The 19,809-nt window shown below is 32.7% G+C and overlaps 2 protein-coding genes and 1 pseudogene across 2 annotated transcripts; 1 reads left to right on the top strand and 2 right to left on the bottom strand.

Moving 5' to 3' along the window:
• Window positions 1-2,422: 2,422 nt before the first annotated feature.
• Window positions 2,423-6,471, bottom strand: LOC114420150 (beta-glucosidase 46-like). Its single transcript, XM_028386025.1, has 12 exons — window positions 6,199-6,471; window positions 6,004-6,070; window positions 5,834-5,892; window positions 5,442-5,517; window positions 5,258-5,332; window positions 5,073-5,160; window positions 4,653-4,905; window positions 4,354-4,469; window positions 3,371-3,608; window positions 3,183-3,285; window positions 3,007-3,115; window positions 2,423-2,850 (listed from the first exon to the last, which is right to left on the bottom strand). The coding sequence occupies exons 1-12, from the start codon at window positions 6,394-6,396 to the stop codon at window positions 2,568-2,570; spliced, it is 1,665 nt and encodes a 554-aa protein (XP_028241826.1). The 5' UTR covers window positions 6,397-6,471; the 3' UTR covers window positions 2,423-2,567.
• Window positions 6,472-8,196: 1,725 nt separating this feature from the next.
• On the bottom strand, window positions 8,197-12,785 carry LOC114420748 (annotated as a pseudogene).
• On the top strand, window positions 12,739-19,430 carry LOC114420151 (glucose-1-phosphate adenylyltransferase large subunit 3, chloroplastic/amyloplastic-like). Its single transcript, XM_028386026.1, has 15 exons — window positions 12,739-13,099; window positions 13,909-14,022; window positions 14,267-14,440; window positions 14,648-14,740; window positions 15,457-15,540; window positions 15,645-15,700; window positions 16,082-16,175; window positions 16,251-16,363; window positions 16,514-16,586; window positions 16,662-16,742; window positions 16,995-17,081; window positions 17,408-17,512; window positions 18,048-18,154; window positions 18,226-18,286; window positions 19,149-19,430. The coding sequence occupies exons 1-15, from the start codon at window positions 12,881-12,883 to the stop codon at window positions 19,248-19,250; spliced, it is 1,563 nt and encodes a 520-aa protein (XP_028241827.1). The 5' UTR covers window positions 12,739-12,880; the 3' UTR covers window positions 19,251-19,430.
• The last annotated feature ends 379 nt before the right edge of the window (window positions 19,431-19,809 follow it).

The following is a 19,809-nucleotide window of genomic DNA, read 5'->3' as shown; positions in this document are numbered from 1 at the left end:
CCTAAATCTTAATTAAAGAACTCAACTGTCAATTACTTGTTAAACAACTTTTGAGTTTTGATATATTATAATATATAATTTTAAACCCGTGTAAAGCGTGCAGAAAAGCGTTTGTACTAATTTTATCATTTTAGAGAGGAAGCAGCGTTATCACCTTCACTACAAGTACGGCAAAATCATCAAATTGAATCCCTTTTACAAATTAATTATAAAAATGGATCTGTTTTATTTTTATTTATCAAGGGGTATGTTATTTCTAACCGGTATAAAGCGCTTCAACATGTTTCAACTGAGCTCACTTCAACATTTTTGTGTGAAAATGAAATGGAGGGAAAGGGATTTTATAGGAAAGAGGGACATGCATGGGCCCACCACTAGTGAACGCGTCTGACAGACTACCACTAGTGGACGCGCCTGGGGCCCCACCACTACTGGTAGTGTCTGGCAGGCCACCACTAGTGGTCGTGCCTGACAGACCACCACTTCCACCCCTGTCTCATCGTCCTGTCAAGTCACGCCACGTGTCGCGTTATGGTGGAACGCGCCCTCAGGTAAGCGCTTTGTAATAAAATAACAGACCCCCTTGATAAATAAAAATGAAGCAGACCCATTTTGATAATTAATTTGTAAAAGGGACCAAATTTGGTGATTTTGCCCTACAAGTAGAGCTACTCGATGGACGGCAACGTCTCAATGATGGGCTAATATACAATATATAGTTTTAATAAACCCGTGCACAACGTGCACAAAAATGTTTATGCTAACTGTTTATTTTATCAATAAATAATTACTTTTATTTTTGAATATATAATTTATTGATAAATATATTTTTAAAAGATAAAAATATAACATTTAATCTCTAAAAATGTGAAAAGTACAATAAATATATTTGATCGTTAACTTTCATTCATTATCGTTAATGTTTGTTATCGTTAATAAAATAACCTATCTGATACAAATGATGAATTTATCACTAACATGGTCATTTTGGACAAAAACGTTAGTAAAATATCATTTTTGAACGTAAATGTCAGTCATTTTTTGTTTGACGAAAATGTCAGTATTTTATAATACAAGAAAATATTATATTACAAATATGTTTATATGTTAACAATTAGATATGACTACATTGATTATCATTTCAATGACAAATTCGTCCATATGTATTACGTAAACTATTCTATTAACGGTATTAAACAAAAGTTAATAATCAGATATATTTATCGTACTTTTTATATTTTTGAGAACTAAATTTTGTATTTTTATTTTTTAAGGATACATTTATTAATGAATTACACATTCATTTTTGATAACTATTTAGACTTATTTTATTTGAATTGAATTAATGAATAGATCTAGATGAACCCATTATTGAATCAATATATTTTAAAGCATAACTATGTTTGTTAAATCCCAACTTCATAAATTTAAGAATATTTTAATGAGTAATTTAATAAAAATTCAATGAAGAAGGAAATAAATTCAGAATTCCTTTTGATACTTTTGAATTTTTAAAAACATAAATAAATCAACTAAAAATTCATATACTTATTTGAATTTTGAATTTTTCTTATTTTCAGATACTCGTGTTAGTATTATACTTTCTTAATGACAAAAATAGTGATTTACTTCATATGTATCGAGTCGACTGTCACATCTAATCACATATTCTTTTTTTAAAATTATTTTAAAATAATTATTTTAAAAATTAATAAATTTATTATACATAATAAGATAATAAAATGTGATTTGATGATCATGTTAAACTTTTTATATTTTCATAATATAATCCTGTCTAATTACTTCTTTATTATTATTATTATTAATTTAAGTGGTCCCATACATGTTGAAAAAATATTTTTGTTTCATTTTTCCATTTCTTGAATTTTCACTCTATCATGCCTGCGATTTTTTTTTTTTCTGTTAGTCCCATTCTTGCAATTCTTTCTATTGTGAATAAATTATAATTAAAAAATAATTTTTTCTGCAACTCAATCAGTAATTCCTCTTTATTCTCAAATGTTATAAATAAATTGTTTGCTTAAAATTTAAAATATTTAAGAATAATTTAAAAGCCAATTTACTGTACAATGCTTATTTTCAATAATTCTAAAAAAAAATATCTCTACAATATAAACTATTTAAAATTTAAATATTACTCTAATACGATTGATAAAAAACATAAGAAAACATAAAAAGATCGTTATCATATGTAAACTGTAACACACTACTACCGTAAGATTAAAATTAACTAACGTATACACAGGGAATATTCCATTTTAATATAAGTTACTGAACATGAGACAGGTAAATTGAATTTTAATATTTTTTTAAAAGAAATGATCAATATTTAAAAATAATTTTATATCATAATATATATTGTTTATTATAAATTTACAATATAATTTATATAACATTTTAATCATAATTAGTATAATTTATACACTAAAAAATGCTAAGAACGATTGAAAGGACTTAGTTGTCGTTAACAATCTTGTTCAAGTCCGAAAAGTGGTGGATCAAATATAAAGATTCAAAAGAGAAAGCATATGGTATTTCATTGCAAATTAATCCAAGTTATTCATTCTAGGCTCTGGACTTACTAAGGTTCTGAGTTGGGTAGTTGGCTTGTTCCAGATTCCCTTTTCTCTGCCATGTTCGGGCACAATGCTATCAGTTAGTTTATAGTTTTCAATGAAATGCTCGTACCAAATTGCTGATAATTTTGGAGTTCTCTTCAGCGTGGAAAAATCTACGTGGTGAAGTCCAAATCTCACTGAAAACCCATATAGCCACTCAAAGTTGTCGAGCAAAGACCAGGCAAAGTAACCTCTCACATCTGCTCCTTCCCTGATCACATGACCAACACAGAAATCCTCAGCTATTCTCAAGGGTTAAAAAATAACAAGAATGGGATGATTTATCTGTTCTTTTTGTCTAAAAATATTTGTCTAGTGTTATACTTATATGGGAGGAAATATTTCTAGTGATTTATAGAGTTTGTACCTTATTGCAGCCATTAGATTATCTAAGTGACCAGACATGAACTCTATTCTCTTAAAATCATTAAGATATTCTTCCTCGGTAAGATCTGGATCATACAAATTGCCATATCCTGCAAAAGTTTGGGTAGTCAGAAACGCTCATAGACTCGATAAAAGATTTGAACGTGCTCTGCGTACCATTTTCGGTAATGAACATTGGAGTGTTATTATATCTGTCTTTTAGATACATAAGAATACTCTTCATGCCTAGTGGGTAAACACTGAGCCAATCAAACGGAGTCTACATAACAATATAAGTTTTAGAACCTGCTTGGTTATGCAAAGATTAAAGTGTGAGGATCATTAGAAAAGGTAGAAATAGTTACAAGCTCTCCGATTGTAGTTCGTTGATATAAACCCTCTGTTGTGGAAACTCCTGGCCCAGATTCACACACTGATGATATGCAGTCTCGTACATAATAACTTGCATAGTGATTTATGCCAATGAAATCCAGTCCTTGCCTCAGTTTTGCTTTGTCATTACTGGAAAATTTAGGTAAGGTGGTTCCTAGAATCATCTCCATCTCTTTTGGGTACTTACCAAATAAGATTGGATCCAAGATCCTGCATTATTACAGTGGAATATTTGTTTCTATCTGATAGAATCAAATGTCATACCAGCTTTGCATGGGAATTGAATTAGCTGTGATTAGTGAACAATATTACAGATATTAGAGATTGATTTAGTTTTTTATTTTTTTATTTATTTATAGAGATTGATTTAGTTGGTTATAGTTAGTTAAGTAATTAGATAGATGGTTAGTGGTTAGTTGGACACTTGGACTCTCGTATATAAAGCTAGATGGATTCTCAATTTTTTTTCCTTGTTTTATCAATGATAATATTTCTGATTTTGAGTTTGATGGGGAATGGAACTGAGCAAGAAAAAATGAGAGAGAAATCTGTATTTCTGGAAAATATCATCTGAGAAAATCCGGGAAAATTTGATAGAAACTTAGAAAGTGAAGAAATGAAATAGAAGGTGAGAGAAAACGAGTTCCCTCAATTCAGAAGGAATAGATGTTCAAGTCATGTTGAATGTCAAGGCTTTTCTTTTTTTATATCAGTAAATGTCAAGGCTCTAATACCATGTTGACTTGAGAAACATGATAAAGCCCAAGAAGAGAGGATTTCTGAGAATTTGAGAGAAAATCAGAACTTCTATTATTAATAAAATGAGGAAGAAAACACAATTGAGAATCCACCTACTTTTACATACAAGAGTCCAACTAACTAACTACTAACTATAACCTACGAAATCAATCTATCTATCTCTAATTTCTGTAATTAATCAACGATGAAAGCTTACCAATTAATGCTGAATGATTGTGCTCTTTCAGTAGCCAATTTATCTGCTGTGGAATTGCTCAACGGCTCAAATGAGTCACAGTGTAGGACAATGCCGATTTCCCCCCCCTGCTCAGTCTGGATATGGCATAAATAATAAAGCAAGTTTATAATGTTTTGGATGAGTGATCCATACAACTTTCCACTTTGATTTGTATAACCAGCATCGTAGGCTTAAATGGTTATTCAACAGATTTGAATCCCTATCAATAATGCTGGAATTTTTTTATAGGGGTTAGTGAAATCTTCTAATCAAATTACCTGGTATTTGTTTCTATAAAGATCAACTGCAGCTGCATGTGATAGGATCATATTATGGGCTGCCACAAAGGGCTCTTTCTCTGAATCTCCCTCACTGCAATTCCCAAATTTGCTGGAGCAGCGCAATGGTGGGAATATACCTAAACGGTACGCAAGTGGGACTAGATAATTTGGCTCATTGAAGGTTACCCAGTACTTTACTCTGTCACCGAAGGATTTAAAACAGATATCTGCAAATAATTGAAAATCTTCCCTACAAATATCAAAATAGTTTTAGTACCATTGTCTCGTTTTTCAATTCAAAGCCAAAATCTCCTAGAAAAACAAATGCCAATCAGGATGTTAGCTATCTAGTACATGAGGAACTATGGCAATTGTATTGAAATCTAAGCAAAATGAATCCGAGAAGTAGTTGCTTACTGTGATTGGGGACTAAGCCAACCTCCGTATCTGTCCTCAAGTTCTTGAGGGATGTCAAAGTGGAATAATGTTACAAATGGTTGGATCCCTGCGAGTTGCACAGTTGAGAACAAATGCAGGTAAAAGAAATTGAAATTGTGTCTCGCAAGTCGTAGCACAGGAAAATTGAAATGATGGAATCAAACCTTTGAGTAGCAATGCTTCTATAAGTCTGTTATAGTAGTTGATACCCGCCAAGTTTACTTCTCCAAATCTTCCTTCTGTTCACAATCATTGGAAATTCTGCTTGTAAATTGACTACAGTGTACATGTACTGAGTATCTTCTAAGCCGATATATCAGTCAGATTTTGTTAATTCTAGAAGCTTACTTGGTAGAATTCTTGCCCATGATATTGAAAACCGGTAGCTATTGACTTTTATAGCTTCCATTAGATCAATATCCTCCTGTTTTTATTACAAATTGAAATTGAGAACATCAATTGAAATTTGCTCTAGCGCTCAAATAAATATAGAATCCAATGCACATTTTATCTTTTGGTGTGTGAAAAAATTAAACCGGTAAGAAAATATTAATCATGCAATATATTTTGATATATGTCATGTGTTGGAATTTGCAATTTTATAAATCTCTTTCTAAAGTATGGAGCATTTTAATCTGAAAATTTTTGTGCAAAAAATGTCACAGTACATATAAATTTTTATGCATAACTAAACACGATTTACAAATATGATCCACAAAACTGAACTTTATTATGTATACCAGATACCGGTGGTATTGATCAACAGCAACATCACCGTTGCTTTCGTCAGATATACTACCTGCAATATATGGACTTAGGAAAGTTGGAGCTTGAACAGAAAAAATGTAAAACTAAAAGAAAATCACAATTAGAATACAAAAACTGGTTTGTGAGGTGTTGATCTGATCACCTGGTTTGTGAGTGAAGACATCCCAGTTGCTTATCCCTTTGCCATCACTCAAATAAGCTCCTTCATACTATGATTGGAACACAAATTAAGACTTCAGTTAAGTTCTTACAGCTGCTCCGAAATGAGGGAATAGTGATTGGTGAACACAAAAGAAACAGAGATAAGCATGGGCATGAAGATGATGGGAAATTAAACCTGGTACGAAGAAGAAGAAGTGCCAAAGAGAAAAGGGGGAGATTGATGTAATCCCTGTGACTGTGAGATTGGTGTGAGAGAGCATATGAATATGAAGAGGAACAAGAGTATCTCCATAACTGACATGTACAAAGCCCCCATTGCATTCTCCTGCTTCTCTTCTCTTCTCAATGTCAACAATGGAGTGTTCTTCTCCATATGCTAACAGAGTGTGATATGGCCCAGACAACTTGCTAAGCCAAAATGGATGGAGAAAGGGGCCAAACCAACAACTCCCACCCACCACTAAAATAATTTTTTTAAACCATTATTTCTAAAAAAATTTATAAAGTAATTTTAGTTTAGTTTTTAAGTGGTTATACTTACATTAATGATAATTCATAAAGTAATTTTAATATTTTTTTAATTTTTTAGGGTGAACTCGTGTTAATTGCTTATTGTTAATATAATACGTTTTTTTGCTTATTATGATATAAGTATCAAATATCTAATGAATTTATCAATAACTATTCTGAATATAAAAAAATTAACGACCATTTTTAGTAAAATTTATCTTTTCATGTTTAGATTTTTAACTATATGGGAACACACTTCTATTCATATTGTTTTTTTAAAAAAAATCATAAAAATTGAATATAGATACAATTTTTTTAGAATAACTCATATTCTGCCGAACTAAATCCTTCTGATCCAAATTAAAATAACATTAGTCGTCTATATTATAATTTAAAACTGAATTAAAGTAATATCAATAATACTAATAGCTAGTTGAATACCACAAGTATTATTACTATCTATTATAATATTATTGGATAATATGATTAGTTTATGGAGCTAATCCTGCATATCAAGAAAATTAATGAAGGGACGTTGCCATTATGATTTTTTTTATTACCTTTACAAAAGTTAATGATAGGGCCCGGGGATTTTCACTTATTCCCTTTATAACCTTTCCAGAATAACCGAACGCATTGAAATGATACAGGTTTTTTTTTTTTCTTTTTTTGGTAGCCCTCCTATTCATGACGAAAAAAAATCTTAATTAATATGGAATTCGACGTTTCTTAATTAAAAAAAATATTAATTAATAAATAAAATATTATCAAAGAGTTTTTACTAATTGATCATCGTTTCTTAATTTTTTTTATTCCTTAATTTTTATTTTCATCACCACGGAGACTAAAAATAAGGATAAAAAAATTTTAAAAACTAAAACCAATACAAAAAAAATTGGGAACAACAAATATAAATTTTAAATTGAAAAATTAACCCTTTTATTTTTGTAACGTTTTGAAGAAAATTGTTTTATTTTTAAATGAATTTTTTGGGAATAAATCAGGAATAAGATTTTTTTTAAAAATAAGTTACATTTTAATTTTATAATTTTAAACTTCTTTAACTTCTTTTTATTTTTCTTCCACTTAAGTACTAACCTCTATTGAAATTTGAATTACAGTAAAAGTATTAAATTCTGTTAAATTGAAATATTAAATTCCATTTCAATCCAAATTTAGAGATGTTTCTAGTGACCAAAAAATGCTAAATTAGGAGCACTATGGTATTTTTCTAATTTCATCTTGGCCTCATTCAATCAACAATTCGACATATATCTAAAGCATTATTGGTGTTTGATAGTATTTCATGAATGCGAGTTTCTACTCTACGAGATTGTGAAATTAGTCGAGAAACCTTTCATATACTCCCAGGCCCAGCCTTAACCTCAGCATTTGACAGTTATGTCGTAGCATTCTTATTTACTGCAATATATTCTTCGCAACCTCGGATTATAGGAAAGAAACAAAAAGCTCATCTATTCTACACTGAAAACCAGATCAAATGGTGATTAGAAATGCTATGACTTTGGCCTCAAAGGAAGCAGCTTCTAGTCTTGCTGACCACATTATGCATGTACTTTCTCAGTAACATCAATTGTGATCACTCATCAGTGACACCAGCTGGAGCTCCAGTCATGAGTTACTTGGTGTTAGATAACAGATTCTAAACTACACCTGACTGTTTAGCCTGCTCAAAAAATCAACAGAAATCTATAATGTTATCCTAATTGAGAAGTAGACAGTTTTATTTATGAGGAGCATAGTATAAATAAACATATGAGAAGAGCTACGAACACACTATTTACGACACTCCTTCAATACACTATTATTAATAAGTTAAAATTTATTGAAAGAAAATTAATATTGAAAATAATTAAATATGATATGGAACCCAATAAATTTTGTCATTTTCAAAAAAATTCAAACAATAAGAGAGAAAGTGTTCAAAAAGAGTGTGTATTGGTAGCATTTCTCATAAACATAAACAATAATAATCTGGTGATTCTGGTCATTCATCCAATCACATGTTAGACATTGAATAATGGAAATACCCACTTGCAAAGCAGCAATAGTAGTAGAAGTTTGTGTTCACTCACTCATGAAATTCAAATTTTCCTCATAAAGTTAATAATAAAAAACACGAGAACATATAAGTTTTCTTCGGATGAAGGACAAATAAGGTCTCCTGCTCACCCTATTATTGACTTTGCAAGAATAGATTAAATGCTATAACTTTCACTTATAATAGGTTAAAGAATCGTGATTGCCATTTTCCCTTGTTGAGAGATATGAAAATTTCTCAATCACTTCAATTTGTTTCAAACAGACAGATAATATACAGTATAAGTAAACAAAAATAGAAGAAACGACATTGTACCTGTGAACAGAGGAAGCTACCAAGAATTGCAATGGCGGCTCCAAGAGCATTGATGGGCTGAATTGGTGTGTAGAAGATAAGGATAGAAGAGACAATTACCGAATTCTCTTCATTGTGTTCCCTATGCTGAATGTTAAGGGAGAAATCTGATCAAGAGACATGTAAGAGACTTGATTGTACAAGTGGTAGAAGACACTCTGGGCAGCTACCCACCTGTAAAAATTAAAAACCAGTAGTTAATTAATTTTAAACATTTGATGAAGAAAAGTGATTGGTTTTAACTTGGCAGGCAATCAAAACAGGAGAACAATTTGGGTCCATAGAACATTACAAAGCAATCATAAATTTAAGGCAAAAGAAAGACATTCAAGGGCTGTGAACCAAATTTGCTAATATCAATATAATAAAATGTACGACGGATCCATTAGCAATTCTTTAGGACATAGTCAATTATTTGACTTGTTAGAAGTAAATCACCTTGCTCATCACACATTAATGACATTGTAGAATGAATGGCTTATTTCTTATTAAAGAATGTTTCTCATTCTAGAAAGCGGTTTCCAATTGCCAGTTCTGAGACTAGTGTGCGCCTAGTGTGTGTTTTCTTAAATATTTATTTATGTTCTACATAAATCCAACTATGCATACATACATACATGCTGAAATTTGTAGATTACTATACTTACCAAACAAAATTGGGACCAATTTCAGACAAGGCTGTTTGCCAGCCTGCAGCCCACATCTTTGGGCCCTCCACAGCAATGGCAAAAGGCGTGAGAATCAATAGAGACAATATAGGAAGACAAGCATAGTAATTCATTCCACTAACAGACATCCCTTTCATTCCCTTCTTTGAGAATATATTCCGAAGGACAAAGGCCAAATTGGAAATCATAGCCCCCACAAACCCTGAAACATGTGAAGAGGTTTCTTAAAGCATCGAACTCTCACAAGGATTTGATGAACTAAACTAATTACAATTTCAACATCCTATCAATCCTATCCACTAGAATAAAACATAGTCACTATTTGTCAGCATCTAAATTTCAACCATGCAATCACTTAAATCATTAAATAGGTTTACCGATCATATTGAAATTGAGCTCCGTCACAGCAGCAAGCGCACAACCTCCTATAATTGGCACCAGTGAAAGGTAAACTTGCACAGGGAATGCTTCCCCTAGCAAGAACCTTGATACCAGGACACTAAATGCAGGTTCTGCACTCTTGATGATGTGGGTAAATGAAACTGCAACTTTGGACATACTCACCGTAGCTGCAACATGCCCAATTGTATGTAACACCGCGACCTGCACTCCCAAAGTTTCAAATTCCCCATTGAGTACTAATTGACATTAATGCTTGACGATTATGATTTCTTTTACCCCCTAATCTCTTTACTATTTTGCCTAATGTAATGCAAATCCAAGACTATGGTCCTGTTTAGACAATTTTTTCCCACAAGAGAACAAGATAAATTGAATCGAGTTATTTTCACAAGTTAAAATCAAATTATGCACCTCAACTTTTGAAGAAGTTTGAAGAAAGAGCTTCTATAAAAATTATATGTACAAAGTTAATTCTATAGCCTTCTTATAAAAGTTTATCTAGACATAATATAATGATTAGTTGTGGAAAGCAATGAAAATGAAAAATGAAATTTTGCTTACAGGAAAGAGGGCCTTCCAGAACTCGAAATCAAGTTTTGGGAGCTCAGCAACCTTGTTGGCCCATGAGATTAACATGATGAGAGAGCCAGCAGCAAGGGACAAAGTGGAAGTAAGCCATGGGTAAGGAAAGGCATTGAGAACCTTCTTGTTGTATATGTTGAAGGCCACATTCAAAGCCCACCAGGTAGCAAAATACAAACCAATTTTGATCCTCTGAGTCGCTTCTATCCCTGCTTGTTCATCAATGTTAAGCTCAAGTGGCTGTGACCTATCTGCTTCATAGGCCCGGCACTCTGGAACCCTCCTTCTTCTGAGTTTTGGTGACAATGCAAAGTTTTCAGTGGATGAAATGTAAGGAGGTTGGAGGGAAGAGAGGGTGGTTTGTTGAACATTGTGGATAGAAGGTAACGTGCAGAGTTGAGGCCTTGGAACATGACTAGAGGAAGCAGGGATGTCAGAGGCAATGGTGTGTACTTCACTAAGGACATCATATTCATGATGCTATAGGCTTGGCTTGGGTGCGTGTGTAAAACAAGAAGAGGTGAATTTGAAGGTGAGAAGAGAAGGGAAGAATAATAAAGAATGTGTGTTGATAAGATTTATGTGTTGTGTTAGTGTTAATGTGCTGGCTTGTTGGAGGTTAAAGTGAGACAATGTGGAGTACAACGAGTGTAGCGAGGAAGGGAAATGAAGATGAAGCAGTGGCGAGGGAAAAGAGGTTGGTTACCTTGGAGTTGGAAGATATGGTAAGAGAAAGAAAAGGGAAGGAGCGAGCGAGCGAGTTTATATATATAAATGATTTAGTTCAACAAAAATTACTTCTTGGCGTTAATTTATATTATTGATGCTAGATTGTTTACAAAATAATAGTAGATAAAGACTGCTAGCATGAAACTAGCTTTGGATTGTTCTGTAGAATCAGAGCCATATTTTTATATTAAAAAACCAAAAAAAAAATAGTTAAGGAGTGAGAATAGTGAAAAGGAATGTGAGAATAACAACGGCCAGATGTCTGATGTTGAGAATTAGATTGGTCTAATTCTCAACAAGTTAAAACAATGGATCCTGGACTACTACTGGGTATGGGTTTTTCGGGCTCTAGATTCCAGGGATCCAACATTGTTTGGGTCAATGTTCGTCGTCATGACAATTACTATTCTTATTTATTTAGGAATCAATTAATTTAGGATTTTTTTAAGTTCCCAAGAAAATGCTTTTAAAGAAAAATAAAACAATCTAAAAGATGAAAATTAACTCTAGATCCTTAACCACTTTGACAACTCACATTAAAAGCATGTAAAATGTTCTTTGAACAATAAAATGAGACAATAAAAAATTTTGTGATGTATTTTTAAGATGTATGTGTAAAAAATAATGAATAAAGATTTTTTTTTATGTACCATTATCAATAATGAATAAAGTCATGAAGATAATTGTATATAACATCAGTTTTTTTATTTTAAAAAAGTAATGCAATCGTTACTTTCCACACAAATACTAGCAAAACTTTTTTCTGTGGGACTTGATTCATTTTGCAATCAATTATGACTATGTTCCCTCAAAAATTAATATTTTTTTTCGATGAAACAAGACTCCTGTGTCATGCTTTGAAATGATTAGTGATAAACTGAATCGAATGATGAAGCACCCGTGGCCGGTATTATGAGATATAATGATCAGTTGGCGCTTCTATAAAGTATCCAATTCACTAAATATGCAGTCACGGGTTGGCATAAAAGGTAGGGTTCACAAGCCAATCTTTCCAATTTGATTGCTTTAACATGTGAATTCCTCAATACTTTAAAAAACCAAAAAGGGAAAACAAAATCAAATCATTGGGGTAATAATTTCTATGATCAGATCCTTAATTTTGCATGAACTACAAGAGGCAGATGGAAAGCAATTTTTGGCACTGAAAACCAAATTTGAAGTTGGAAACTTGTGTGGACAGAACTAGAGCACAAGGAATCATTCCACAGTTAACAGGTATATATCTACATCCCAGGGCTAAACCCATGGAACATTAGTTAATTGGGCATGCCAAACAAATTCCAAGGACTAAAATGTCATTTGACACGTGTACTTATTTTGTAATAATAATAAATAATAACAAACACAAACCGAATTGGTGGATACAGTTGAATTTGGATAACGTGGCTCACTCCTCCAAAATACCCGGATATGCATGTAAGCAAATCTGTACATAGTACATACACTACACATAGGTCGTTGCTTCTGCTTCTTGTGTAGGACATTAAAACACACACAAGTACATAAATTCCGATTTTCTCCCTGGAAAAATGGCAGCCTCTGCCGGCGGCCAGATAACTCTCTCGTCAACCGTCCAGTTACATGGAGTGACTTGTAATAGGAATTGGAAGCTTGTGAAGTTCTGTAATGGGGAAGTCATGGGACGTAAGCTTTTGTTAAAAAATGGTGGTGGCAGCACTAAGGATTTTAAGCGCCAACAACAACATATATGCATGTCTCTCACCGCTGATGTGTCCACTGAATCTAAGGTTTACCTTTGCTTCTTCTCTTCTTCGTGGCTAAATTATTATTATTTAAACTAATCTTTATATAACACATAATTGAGTTTTATTATATTTTTTTGACTAATTGAGACTACCAATACATGATAGTCTTCCCAGTATCTAATAATTTCTTAGCCATCCTTGTACAAACGAACACTCAGTCAAGAAAGAAAACATCAAAGTTGAAGCATGTCAATAAAGGTAGGAGAGATAGAAGAATTTTAGTGCAATAGGTTGAATGTCACAATAAATTTTCTTGCCAAGGATTTCTTGTTAAATAGATAGCAGGTCTCTGCCCCATGCCCATGTTTTTTTTTTTTTGCTTGTTTTGACCATGCGTTCATAATGTATGGTTGTCAGAAACAAAGTATTTGTTAAATTGAAAGTTGTTCAATATATCGTGACCCATACATACTTTAATGGTATGGTGGTCTACTTGGTCCACCACATCACCAACCTTAGCATATGTAACGGGGCTCATTTTTTTGCCCCTTTGATTTATATGGAAATGAAACCAATAACCTTTATAAATTTAATCGTAGTACTCCCGCATAACTCTTGATTGCGATGCATAGAAGTGTAGTGATCCTCTCAAAAAAAAGTGTAGTGATATTTAAACTATGTACAAATTTTGTAACAAGTGTTCATGTGATTCCATATGAACTTGACAAAAAAAAAAAATAAAGGTTGTGCAAAAAAAATATTAATGCAGCCATGTGGGTTTATGCATAATTTGTGAGAGTTAGTGTATGCAACGTTTTCCACCTGATGAATGGGAATATGGGGTAGTGCAGTTGAGAGACCTAGATATGGAAAGAAGGAACCCAAGGACAGTGTTGGCAGTTATACTAGGTGGAGGAGCTGGAACCCGTCTCTTCCCTCTTACTAAGCGACGAGCCAAACCTGCTGTAAGTTTCTTTTCCTTTTATTTTACCATTCTCTTGATTATTCTTTCAATTATAAACATAATGGTGCCTATAACTTGGTTACCCTCTAAAATTTACTTTTTAATACCTTGGGCAATAAGGAAATGAAAAATGTGTCTAGTGGGAAACCATATCATGATCCATGCTATATATAGTGCACTTCAACTACATAAAGTTATATCCTGTTACATATATGAATTTAGCCATATGGGCTTTCCTATGGTAGGTTCCTATTGGAGGAGCTTACAGGCTCATTGATGTGCCAATGAGTAACTGCATCAACAGTGGTATCAACAAGGTGTATATCCTCACCCAGTTTAACTCTGCCTCACTCAACAGGCACATTGCACGCGCTTACAACTCTGGTAATGGAGTCACCTTTGGAGATGGCTATGTAGAGGTATCTCCCATCATGTCCCATCTTTTTACTTGTTTGCATTTTAAGTCAGCTTATTTGTGTATGGCTTATAAACAATTATGAGTGAAGTTCTTAATAATCTTCATCAAATAAGCCGACCAAAAAAAAATCTTCAGAACATAGACTAGTATGTAGTAAACAAAGAACTATACTCCTCTAGGTTATAAAAGAGTGCATGTTCTATTTCAGGTTCTTGCAGCAACCCAAACTCCAGGGGAGGCAGGTAAAAAGTGGTTTCAAGGTACTGCTGATGCTGTGAGGCAGTTCCACTGGCTCTTTGAGGTATTAAGTTACAGTGATTGAAGTTACTAGAAAATGTATATATAGGATCTCTCTTTTATGATCTAGGTTATGTTATTTTACTTCTGGGAAGTGGAGATTGGAGATAGGTCAGCGATGAGGAAAAACACTTTCCTGTCATCTATTGAGCCTATGACAAATTATTAAGTTTTCTTTTTCAGATTACCAAAGTTCAAATTCATTTGATTACTCAAACTTCCCAGGCTTTGCTTGGTTAAATCTTGGATTTGCCCCGACCCCACTCCAGAGTCGTTTTGGTTCACAATTTAATTAAAGTGCTGACATGTGACACATACAAATCAATCAAGGAACATTTAAATGTATTTCTTTTTCTAGGGGAAGAGGTTACAATGCGGATGGCTAGTTTTCTAATTTGATAGTAGTCAAATAATGAGTTTCCACAACTCTGCTAAAAGGGTTGAAAATATTGAGAAATATACAAACATACAAAATTACACCAAATGATTTTCTCGGGACATTATGTTCGTGCAGAAGTTTTCATAATACGCTGATTTGTTAGCCAATTTACACTGAATATTGAAACTTCCATTTTTAATAACATGGTTTAACTTATAGACTATTGTTATGCTTTATTTTCCTTTTGCTATTTCTTTCCTCATCATAAAAAAGGCCAAGAAGAATCTAAATGCTAGTTGGGTGTTAAATGCGATAATGTAGAATATGCTTCTATGTTGTAGGATCCAAGAAGTAAGGATATTGAGGATGTCTTGATTCTTTCCGGGGATCACCTCTACCGAATGGACTATATGGACTTTGTTCAAGTAAGGCACTGTGCCATCCAATCAAACAATTCTCCCCCCTTTCAATTCAGTTGATGCATTCAAATTGTTGACTCTCAGATGTTTTGACTCCTTTTCATATCCAGAATCATCGGGAGAGTGGTGCAGATATCACTCTTTCTTGTCTTCCAATGGATGACAGGTAGGTTGCTTGCCACGCATTGTAACTTCTTAATTATTTCAACAACACAAAAAATGATGTAAATACCCATATGCTTCGATATGCATCATCATCAACATGTACAGCTTGAAATCACCATGGCTTATTTTATCTTTCTTGTACCTGACTAGTATACAAACATACCCTGTTGTGCACTTGAGAGGTCTTTTGTGTTTTCTAATATAATGAATGAGACATTCAAATCAATCAATATATGCAAGCTAAATCTGAATTAGAATTTAGAAACTAGCACTTTTTATAAAGCTTTGTTACGATAAAGCCCACGACTGAATTAGAGTTTTAATAATATTTAATTATTTGTCATATATTACTTTTTAAAACTCTATTGTGCAATCATGATAGCCGTGCCTCTGATTTTGGTCTAATGAAGATAGACAATAAAGGAAGGGTCCTTTCGTTTAGTGAAAAACCCAAAGGAGAAGAGCTGAAAGCAATGGTAAGCATCATGTTTATTATACTGCTAAAAAAGTTTCCAGAATTATATTCACTGCTAATACTGCTTTATATTTAGCAAGTAGATACAACCGTTTTGGGCCTTTCAAAGGACGAGGCTCAAAAGAAACCATACATTGCTTCCATGGGAGTGTACGTCTTCAAGAAGGAGATACTTCTTAATCTATTGAGGTACTGATTATTATATAGCAAAATCTTAGGCTTTTTCCTTTGGTTCACTTCATCCATTAATATATTTTATATAAATACAGAAATATGCACTGAGATTACATTGATATTGCAAAGCTTGTTTGTTAAGTGCTACAAATTAATTTAATTTAGATGGCGCTTTCCAACGGCTAATGACTTTGGATCAGAGGTTATTCCTGCCTCAGCCAGAGAATTTTACATGAAGGTATGACTGGAAAAGATCATTACAAAGGAATCTTTTTGCATATGATTTACCCACGGTGTGACAATTTGTATGCAGGCTTATCTATTCAATGATTACTGGGAAGACATAGGTACTATCAGATCATTCTTTGAGGCAAATCTTGCCCTCACTGAGCATGTGAGTGTCAAATCACCTTGTTGAGCTTCGATGATTTGAATGTGTTGAGTTCATTAGTAATTAGTGGAAGGTTGTGCTAGAGGTAAACATAAGAAATGAATTGAACTTAAAAGTTCAAAAACTTACTGAACTACAAACTTGTTTCATTTCATTCTTTTCATTTAGTTTCAAAGAACTACTTTCCTTGTTCAATGATTGAGAGAGAAAATCTTATTTTTCTAAAGAAAAAGCTGACTTCTGTAATTTTTTCAGCCACCCAGGTTTAGCTTTTATGATGCAGCCAAACCAATGTATACATCACGGAGAAACTTACCACCATCAAAGATTGACAATAGCAAGGTCAGTCCTTCAAACTTGCTCCTGTGAAAAACTTTGTTAAGTAATTCACACTAGAAGTACCAAAGCCTTATTACTTGGGGAAGGATGAACTTAATTTGTTAGGTGTACAACCATAACCATTTATTTAGTATTATACTATTACATGCCTATATTATCATCATATGCTGAACGCAGTACCTAATAATGTTGAGGAATTCAGAGGTTGATGTTCTACAATTTAATTGTCTTTCCTGCTGTATCCCCATCCCACACTAGACAACCAGCTCTTTTCTACTTTCAAATCTCAAACTACAACATTGTTATTTGTCTCTTTTTTTTGTCTGCAGATTGTTGATTCAATTATATCACATGGAAGCTTCTTGAATAATTCCTTCATAGAGCACAGTGTTGTTGGAATCAGATCCAGAATAAACTCAAATATTCACTTAAAGGTTTGGTGAACCAATTCCACCATACAACCATGTATATTTGATGGAGATTACTATTATTTTTAGTTCCTAAACTTTTTAGGACTTCTGTTTTTAGTAATTAACTTTTTTTTGACTGATCAATATCTCTTAACATTTTTTTCAATCTTTTTTTTAATTCCTTAACTTTTTTTGTCATTGCTTTTACTTAATAAGGATCAAAAGGACAAAAAAAATAAAGGGACTAAAACCAGTCAAAAAAAGTTCAGGAGCTAAAAAACATAAGTTTTAAAAAATTTATGGAGTAAAAAGATAATAAACACTATCAAATAATTATAGAAGATGATAATGCATATTGTTGTCAACATTGCCATTATAATGCCATACATACCTGATTTGTTGTGCACTGTAGCAAATCTCAAATTTGTAGTTTAAACATTTAATAGTTTTTCTTCAGTGGAAATATAATAATATTCTTGGTGGAACATAAATTTGGTACGTTTCTTACGTGTGCCCTCATCTAGTTCTATAACTTCTAGCGCATTACACTTATATGCAGGATACAGTGATGCTTGGTGCTGATTATTATGAAACCGATGCAGAAGTGGCAGCACTCTTAGCTGAAGGAAGAGTTCCAATTGGAATAGGAGAAAATACAAAAATCAAGTATGAATTGCAATTCTCACTCTCCTAATCACTACTTTATCTCACTTTGCTCACTTCTCACATTTCTGCAGGGACTGTATTATTGACAAAAACGCTAGAATCGGAAAGAATGTTGTAATAGCAAACTCAGAGGTATGTTTTTAAAACTATTCTATAGCATTACAAAAAGAACTATGTGATACACCTACCTTGGGCTGAAAATGAGTCGGTTGAGCGGAGCTCGATTCTACTCGATTCGTTAATATTTAGTTGAGCTCTAATTTGAAATGAATTTTTTTTAGGCTCTTGTTCAACTCGATTCAAGTTCACGAAGATCAATTCAACTCATTAGCTCAAATCACATGAATCAAAAGTCAAAATTTTTAAATTCTAAGCATTTCAAATTTTAAATATATTAATAGATTTTAGATAAAATGAAGGTATAAATTTTTTAAAAAGACAAAAAATATAATTACAACCAAAGTCTATAAAAATAACTATCTCAAAATATATAAAATAATAGAAAACTCAATCAATTATATATATATATAACTTATTCATGATTCAAACGAGTCAAATTATATGCAGGTCAAATTTGACTCATTTATTTAACAGGTTCATTTTTTAGCTCAAATTCAATGATCTTATTATCGAATCGAGTTTCAAATTGTTTTGGAGTTAATTCGATTAATTGTGACTCCTACACCTATCTATTGATACCCAACTTTATTTAGAGTTATGAGACTCCTAAATTTTTTTCTCAATTAATCAGTAAATCACTGTATAACAACTAAGCCTCACTTATATTGTACCTTACAGCCCCAACAATAATAAGTGAGGCAATTATTTTCCTTTTACTGGGATGTCATAAAAATTCAGTAATACTTATAAAAGAAAATTCAAAGTGTTAGCAAAAAAAAAAAAAAAAAATAAATTATATAGACACCACAAGTGTGGCAATGATTTTTATATGATGAAACAAGTACTAAATCTGTTTTTTTTTAATTAATTACAGGGTATACAAGAGGCTGATAGATCTTCGGAAGGGTTTTACATCCGTTCTGGGGTTACCATTGTATTGAAAAACTCAGTAATTGAAGATGGATTCATCATATAATAAATTCACCCGTGATTTGTTTGCCCCGTTTTGCCATGAGCGGATGGGAATGTTTTGACCTTCATGAATTATGTTTTTTTTAGTAAAAAAAGGCATTAAATGTCAATGTGTTGCCGAAATGGATAGAGATAAGTTCACATATGATACATATCATATTCCAAATCAATTACATTTTTTATACAGTAAGTGTTAAACATATACACCTTTTTTATTTAAACTTGAACGTCTCACACTATCTGAAATCTGAACCAAAAGGAAGGAAGGAATGAGCTTTCAGGTTCTAAATTCAAGTCTCGGTAACTTTAAAGGATTAAACTTCAAGGACCCTTAATATGAGTCAAACTGTATAAAGCCCATATGTCTCAGTTCGACTATCCGCATTATACATTTAAAATTAGTAAAAACAGAAAAAAGAAAGTTTTTTTAAACGACAAGTTTGTCCTTAATTACAACTTTTCCGTGTTTCCCCCAATGGCTAACAATATACGAAGAGATGAGGACATACCAGAGAATGATGAAGTGGTCTCTTGTTCGAATGCTACCACCGCAACGTCAGAGT

The sequence above is a fragment of the Glycine soja genome, chromosome 7 (genome assembly GCF_004193775.1).
Source record: "Glycine soja cultivar W05 chromosome 7, ASM419377v2, whole genome shotgun sequence".
NCBI classification, from domain to species: domain Eukaryota; kingdom Viridiplantae; phylum Streptophyta; class Magnoliopsida; order Fabales; family Fabaceae; genus Glycine; species Glycine soja.
This window is presented reverse-complemented; position numbering and strand designations above follow the sequence as displayed.